General features: G+C 40.0%; 1 protein-coding gene across 1 annotated transcript in view; it reads right to left on the reverse strand.

Annotated features, from left to right (window-relative positions):
* Positions 1-8,206, reverse strand: part of BLVRA (biliverdin reductase A) — a 158,619-nt gene that overhangs the window by 115,526 nt on the left and 34,887 nt on the right. Inside the window, exon 2 of the mRNA XM_006898600.1 lies at positions 4,224-4,345. Within this exon, the coding sequence (XP_006898662.1) occupies positions 4,224-4,345 (122 nt within the window). The remainder of the gene's footprint in view (positions 1-4,223; positions 4,346-8,206) is intronic.

Genomic DNA, 8,206 nt, shown 5'->3' on the forward strand with positions numbered 1-8,206 from the left:
AAATGTGGGGTCAAGATTGGTGGAAGATCTATCAACAATCTGCGATATGCAGATGATACAACCCTGCTTGCTGAAACTGAGGAGGACCTGAAGAGCTCACTGCAGAGGGTCAATTACTGCAGCCTCCAATATGGATTGAGGCTCAATGTCAAGAAGACAAAGATTCTCAGCACTGGGCCAACCGGCAGCATCAGGATGGATGGTGAAGAGATTGAGATTGTCCACAGCTTCAGTTTGCTTGGCTCCACAGTCAATACTCTCGGCACCAGCAGCCAGAAAATTAGAAGAAGTATTGCCATGGGAAAGTCTGCTGTTAGGGACCCCTCCAAAGTACTGAAGAGCAATGATGTCTCTTTGGAGACCAAGGTGCGTCTGATACAGGCCATGGTCTCTGCTATCACTTGTTAGGCATCAGAGTTGGACAATGACTATGGAGAATAGAAGGAGACTTGATGCCTTTGAGCTTTGGTGCTGGAGAAGAGTATTGAGGGTATCATGGACTGCTAGGAAAACAAACATATTCGTCCTGGGAGGGTTCCAACAGTGGTGCTCCTTGAAGGCAAGGATTCTGAGGCTCCATCTAACAAACTTTGGACATGTTGCAAGGAGGGACAGGTCCTTGGAGAGGGACATCATGCTTGGTAGCGTGGAGGGCCAGCGCAGAAGGGGAAGGCCCCCAATGAGGTGGACTGATTCAGTGAGTGGGGTAATCGGGATGGATGTGTCAGAGACGGTGCGATTGGCACAAGACAGAGCAGAGTTTAGGGCTGTTGTACATAGGGTCACTATGAGTCACAAGCAACTCGACGGCACATAACAACAACAGCAATAGGAACAAGCACATTGTGGAGATGACTAAGTCTAGACTTTACTAATTCCACAATTATACTAATTATATTCATAATTTGTTCTCCTAAGATTAGCAGCAGACCAATTACAAAGAGTGGGTCATAAACATTGCCCAAAATGTTTGATGTATTACATAAATTCATGAGTTCCGGTATTATCTCTTGTGTTCAGTCCCCGCATTCCTCTATGTTCCTTGGGTTTGGTAGTTTGCTGGATGGACTCACAGAGATTCAGACCCACCAGAAGAGTGACTCATAAGACTGTAGGTGATGCAAGCCAGTGTTGCAGAGACTACTGAGCACTGTAGACCGGGAAGCTGGAAAGCAATCCCCAAAAGAGAGCTAGCATTGAGCTTTCATAGGTTATATAAACCTCTAGTGGGGTGGAGTTTGTTTTATACCCTAATACCCAAAACAGTAATACTTCAGTACAAAATAATCAATTAATGGCTAAGAAAGATATTTTGAAAATTAAACATTTGGCACCACAGAAATTATCCCCATCAAGAACATTCTATTGCACCTATTTCTACTAATTACTAGGTCAGAAATTCGTTACAAATGACCATACAGACTTCAAAAGACCTTTTTATACTCACTGTTGTGAGGTTTATTAGGGAAACAGGTTGTTGCAGGAAGAGGCAAAGAATATTACAAAGACAAAATCTAGGTTCAGTAAATAACAGTCCCAAGCCAGTTCTTCCCTCAATTGTCCAGCAAGTAAAAGAACAAACTTCTTGGTCTTTTTGATAGTTTCAATTGTTTTTCTGTTTTATATGTCATTTATTTTCACTCTTAATTTTAGAATATTCTTTCTTTTAGAGGTTGTGGGGTTTTCTTGCTGTTCTTTTTCCACTGACTGTTGGTGTTGGGTTTAATAGTTTTCATTCTTTCTTTCCATTTAATGTGTTTGCTTATTGTTATGAATTGACTTCAATGCACTGCTTTTGCTGTATCCCAGAGATTTTTGGTTTTTTTAAAATAACATTTCATTTTCATTATGATGTTAACTAACATTTACAGAGAAGTTAGATTTCCATTCATGCACTGTTGCACATTTTACTCCCTCTCTCTCTTCCTCCTTTCACAGTTAATTTAAAAAAAAACATTCATTGCTGCATAATTACCTCAGTCTCCCCCTCCTTGTAGTCCTCTTTAGAATGATATAACTCTTATTCTGGATTGTTGTTGTATGTTTAATGTCTAATCATATATTTCTTTTAAATAGTTCTTTCCTTCATCTGCTCCAATGCAATGGTCATTACCTAGCCACTCTTATCCTATTCTCCTCCCAAACTCCCACGTCAGACCTTTTTTTAATGCAATATTTGTCATTTTGTGAGTGAGATATTTCACTCAGCATAGTGTACTGTCTTTCAGTGCTGTGTAGTATTCCATTGTGTGGAGATACCATAGTTTTCCTATCCATTCATTTGTTGAAGTGCACTTTGGTTGCTTCCATCTCTTTGCTCTTATAAATAACATAGCAATTAACATAGATGTGCATATATCTGTCTGTCTGTATGGTGGTGATGGTTTCTTTAGGGCATATACTCTTGCTGGGTCAAATGGTATTTCTATTTCAACTTTTTTTTTCCAACTTTTTGAGAATGTGCCAAAGTGCCTTTGATAGTGGCTGCACCACCTTACACTCCCACCACAGTGAGTAAGGATTCCAATCTCTCCACAACATCACCAGCATTTATCATTTGCTGCTCTGTTGAACTTTGCTACTGTTACTGAGGTAAGATGATATGTCATATTTGTTTTTACTTGTATCTCTCTAATAGCTATGGATTTTGACCATTTCTTCATGTATTTGTTTGCCATCTACATGTCTTCCTTGATAAATTATCTATTAATATCTTGTGCCTATCTTGCAATTGGCTTACTGTTTTCTTTTATTTAATTTTATTTTAATAATTTAAATGAACATTTACAGAAATTTTGAATTTCCATTCATTCTTTGTTGCATTCTTCTCCCTGCTCTGCCCTTCCCCCCACACCCACCCCCCCCCAGTTTGCTCCTCTCTTTGAAAAAGTAAGAGAAAAATTCTTTCTTTGGTATACAATCCCCCCACACCCCTCCCACCACCCCAGGTACACTCCACTATGCACCCTTAATTCAGGACTCTTGTGATAACTATAATACCCTATCATATATCGCTTTTAAATTATTCTCTCCCTCATCTGTTTTAATGCAGTATACATGATTTATCCAGTTTTTCTCAGTCTTACCCCAACCCTGACATCAGTCCCATTCTACAACAGTGGCACCATGCAGTATTTGTCCTTTTGTGACTGAGATATTTCACTGAGCTTATTTACTGTTTTCTTGTTGAGGTTATATACCAGAGATTTTGGTAAGTTGTGTTTTAATTCTCATTGTTTCAAGAATTTTTTTAAATTTCATATTTTAGTTTTTCTATTACACAACAGTGTTTAAGCTAAGAGTTATTTAGCTTCCAAGTGCATGGTTTTCCTTCTTTATCCTCTTGCTGTTAATTTCTAATTTTACGGCATTGTGGTCTGAGAAAATGCTTTGTAGTATTTCAGTTTAATTTATTAAGGTGTGCTTTTTGACCTAACAAAATATGATATATTCTGGAGTATGTTCCATATACAGAAGAATATATACATTACCCTGTATACATTACCCGCTTATGAGGTTGAGTTAGCTAATGGTATAGTTTAGTTCTTCCACATATTTGTTGAGTTTCTTTCCAGTCATCCTATCTTTTGTTGAAAGTAGTGTACTAAAGTCTCCCACTACCATTAGGGTGTTGTCTATTTCTTTTTTTCAAAGCTGTTAATATCTGTTTTGTGTACTTTTCAGCTCTGTCATGTGGTGTATAGATAGATATTTATTATGGTTAGGTCCTCTTGGTCCACTGACCTTTTAAGCATTAGATAGTATCCCTCCTTGTCATTTATACTGGTTTTTACCCTGAAGTTTCTTTTATCAGAGATTAGTATTGCTACTCCTGCTTTTTTGTTGTTGTTGCCATTTGCTTGGTATATTTTCCCCCACCTTTTGATTTTTCCATGGAAAAAGGATGTTATTTTTACTGCCTCACTCCAGACCAACCCACCCAACATCTGTTTTGTGAGAGCTTGTGCTTATTTTCTCCTCCTATGCCTTTGCAGGCTCATAGGTGGACTCTGCACAACTCAACCTCTGTCCTAACCCTCATCAGTTGTAGTCTTACCCAAGTCTGAGGTCTTGTGAGAATGACTATAATTACCCACTAAATATCCACTGTTGTAGAGTTCTGCAGCAATAAGGCTGAATCTTCCTCTCCTCCCTGGACATGGGGAAAACAAGGTCCCACTGGCTTCCCTTAACTCTATGAGGCACAAAGCAAGTCAGCCTACCTGGACACAAAGCCAATCAGATTCAGGAATGCTGAGGAAGCATGAGAATCACGTAGGTCCCTCATCCGCACAGAACCAGCTCTGCCAATGCCAACTACCACCACGCCAAACTTTTTCTGGGTCTGAAACACAGAGAGTCAAGAAAAGGTCAAATCTCGTGGAGGAAACATGTCAGGAATTTAATTGAGAACAGCAAAACAAAGACCAATGTATAAGAGCAGCCAGAAGTATGACAGGCAAGGAAAGGAGCTGAGAAAAAAGGAAGCTTTCATCACTCATAGGCCAAGAGTTAGAACTCAGAGAAAACTCCCACAGGCCCAAGTTAGAATTCTACTTAAACCACTTCTGAATAGGCTTCAACAAACAAAACATTCAGGGGGAAAGTTCTCAATACTTGATTCTTCAAACAATAAGTTTTTCTCTTTAAACCACACCACCATGGGTCTTTGGACCCTTCCATCAGTGGACGTTTGAACCCAGAATGGCTGAAAGTCCTCCGGAGTTGAGCCACAGCTGGTCTCTAAGAAGTTGCTAGACACGGATTTGAGCTGTCAACTTGAGATCTTCATAGTTTAACCATTCACTAGAATTTTTTTTACTACTATGTTTCCTGGATGGTACAAACATTTAACATGCTTGGCTGTTAATCAAAGACTGGAGTTTTTAGTCCACTCAGAGGCACCTCAGAAGATAATTCCTGTAACTTACTTTCATAAAAGCAGCCACTGAAACTCTAACAGCACTGTTCCATCCTGACACATGCAGAGTAACCACAGATTTGAGCTTACTCAGTGGCAAATGGAGTTTTTGGTGATGCCTTAAATATTATGTTTGTTTTCCTGCTGAGTTCTATTTCATCAGAGATTAGTATTGTCACTCTTGTTTTTTTATGAAAGCCATTTGCATAGGATATTCTTTTCTACCCTTTGATTTTTAGCCTTTCTCCTTGCTTCTTAGATGTGTTTCAAATAGGCAACATATTATCCTTTTTTTTTACTCATTCTGCTATTTTTTCTCTCTTAATCATTTAAGCCATTCACATTGAGTGTGACTATTGACAGACCCAGTTTTTCTTATTTTCTACTAGTTTATTTAAAAAATTCGAATACATTCCATTTCCCTCACCCCCCCCTTCAAATTGTACAACCCCATGATTAATACCCCCCACCCCCAGCACATCTACATTCCTCTGCTTCCAACCTTTCCCACTCCACTTGGATCCTTATACTCATTCTACAATAATGGTTTTATACAACATTTGTCCTTGTGGGACTGAGTTAGTTCATTCAATATAATGCTCTCCAGTTCCTCCCAAGTGAGGTAATAATTTATAAAATCATTGCTCCTGCGTGCTGCATAGTATTCCATTGTGTGAATGTAGCATAATTTCTCAATCCATTTGTTTGTGGTTGAACACTTGGGCTATTTCCATGTTCTTCTGATGGTGAATAATGCTGTTATGAACACTGGTGTACAAATCTGTTTGTGCCTCAGTTCTCATTTTCTCAGGGTATATTCCAAGTAGTGGAATAGCTGGGTCATATAGAATTTCTATGTTCAGGTTTTTGAGGAAGCGCTAAACTGCCTTCCAGAATATATGTACCATACAGATCAGTTTCTATGGTTGGCATTTTTCTGTGTTCCTTTTTCTGTTATTGCTACTAAGGTGTGGTCCACCCACTTTCCTTTGTTGTTTTTGTGTGAGGACTTCCTTTACAATTTCTTGTAAAGGTGGTCCACTTCTCAAAACTTCCTTAAGGTCCTTGCTCAGGGATAGGAAGACTCAATATTGTGAAAATGACAATACTACCAAAGGCAATTTACATGTTCAATGCAATCCCAACATAAATACCAATTCCATTCTTCAACGAGATGGAAAAGGGCAATCACCAATTTCATTTGGAATGGAAAGAGGCCCAGAATAAGCAAAGCACTCCTTAAAAAGAAAAACAAGGTAGGTGGCACCTCACTCCCTGATTTCAAACCCTACTACATTGCCATGGTGGTCAGGACAGCGTGGTATTGGTACAACGAGACACATAGATCAATGGAACAGAATCGAGAACCCAGAATTCAGCCTATCTACCTATGGTCAACTGGTTTTTGACAAGGAGATGAAATCAGTTAAGTGTGCAAACAACAGCCTTTTAACAACTGGTGCTGGCAAAATTGGAAAACTATCTGTAGAAAACTCAAGCAAGATCCACACCTCACTGCAGACACAAAAACCAACTCAAAGTGGATTATGGACCTAGGACTAAAACCAAGGACTATAAACTTCATTAAATAAAAGTTTGGAAGAACTCTAGAAGTCATAATCCACAACATAAACAGTCTTCCTAGCATCCTGAAAAATATACAACCAGCAGAGGATAAAATAGATGAATGGGACCTTCTAAAAACCGTCCAAAAACTTCTCCAACAGGGTAAAAAGGGAAGCCACAGCTTGGGGAAAAATATTTGGTAGTGACATGTCAGACAAGGCACTTATATTTAGAATTTATAAAATATTCAAGCACCACAACAAGATAAAGGTAAATAATCGCATTTAAAAATGGGCACAGGATATAGACACTTCACCAAAGAAGACATTCACATGGCATACAAACACAAGAAGAAATGTTCAAAATCCCTATATCTAAGAGAGATTCAAATCAAAACAAGTATGAGATATCATCTCACACCAGTAACAATGGCAAAATTTAACAGAAGAGCAAACAACAAATGTTGGTGAGGTTGTGGAGAAACTGGAACCCTTATTCACTGATGATGGGAGTATAAAATGGTACAACCACTATGGAAGGCTGTATGACACTTTCTCAAAAAGTTGCAAATAGAGATACCATTTGACCCAGCAATTCCACTACTGGGAATTTACCCTAAAAAAACCATAGCTTCCACCCAACCATATATATGCACACCCATGTTTATTGTGGCTTTGTTCACTGTAGCATAGACCGGAAAACAACCTAAGTGCCCATCACCAAACGAATGGATAGAGAAGTTCTGGTATAGTCACACAATGGAATACTATGCAGCATTGAAAAACAAGGAACTCAAGAAATATTATGCAAACTGGATGACCCTGAAGGACATTATGCTGAGTATAATATCTCAGTCACAAAAGAACAAATATTTCACAGGGCTACTGTTGTAAAATGGGACTGACATCAGTGTTGAGGAAAGACAGAAAAGGAGGAGAGGAATGATGTATATTGCATTAAAACAGATGAGGGAGAGAACTCTTTAAAAGAGATATATGAATGGTTATTCTTATAATTACCAAAGTCCAGAGTGAAGGCTACATAGTAGAGTGGACTTGAGGGGGGGGATGTGGAGGGAGGGACTGAATAACCATGAAAGAGTTTTTCTTCCTTTTCAAGGAGAAGAGTGAATTGAGGGGGTGGATCGGAAGAAAAGTGCAACAATGAATGACTGGAAAACTTAACTCTCTGTAAACTTTCATTAAAATTAATTAGACAATTAGGGGAGAATGCTGCCACCAGACGGGAGAACGCCACTGCCAGACAGGCCGCCGCCAGACAGGAGAACGCCGCCGCCAGATGAGGTTCCACCGCGAGAGGGGCCTGGAAGAGACCCGGGAAGAACAACAGCTAGCCACCTACCACGGAACTCCAGAGGAGTGAAGACTGTGAGACCCCAGAGGAACGAAGACAACCCAACACTGCGTGACCCCCCTGCAACCCACACCTGTGTGACCCTTAACACACAGGGTGCTGCTGCATAAACCCCCAGCAGCGCCCAAGCCACGCCCCCACCTCTTGGTGATAGTATCCAAGCCCTGCACTCATTACCCCCTAGTTCCTTGCTTTCCTCACCTTCCCCCACCCCCCTTGCAGCTCCACAACCACACATCTCAACCCCTACCAAAGCCCTGTGACCTCAGGGCACCACCTTGGATCCAGCCATCACCCGGAGCTATCAGGTGAGCTGTTGAGGAACTAACCTGGCAGGAGAAAGGC

Source organism: Elephantulus edwardii, unplaced genomic scaffold (genome assembly GCF_000299155.1).
Source record: "Elephantulus edwardii isolate Elephantulus edwardi_28Jun2011 unplaced genomic scaffold, EleEdw1.0 scaffold00234, whole genome shotgun sequence".
NCBI lineage: Eukaryota > Metazoa > Chordata > Mammalia > Macroscelidea > Macroscelididae > Elephantulus > Elephantulus edwardii.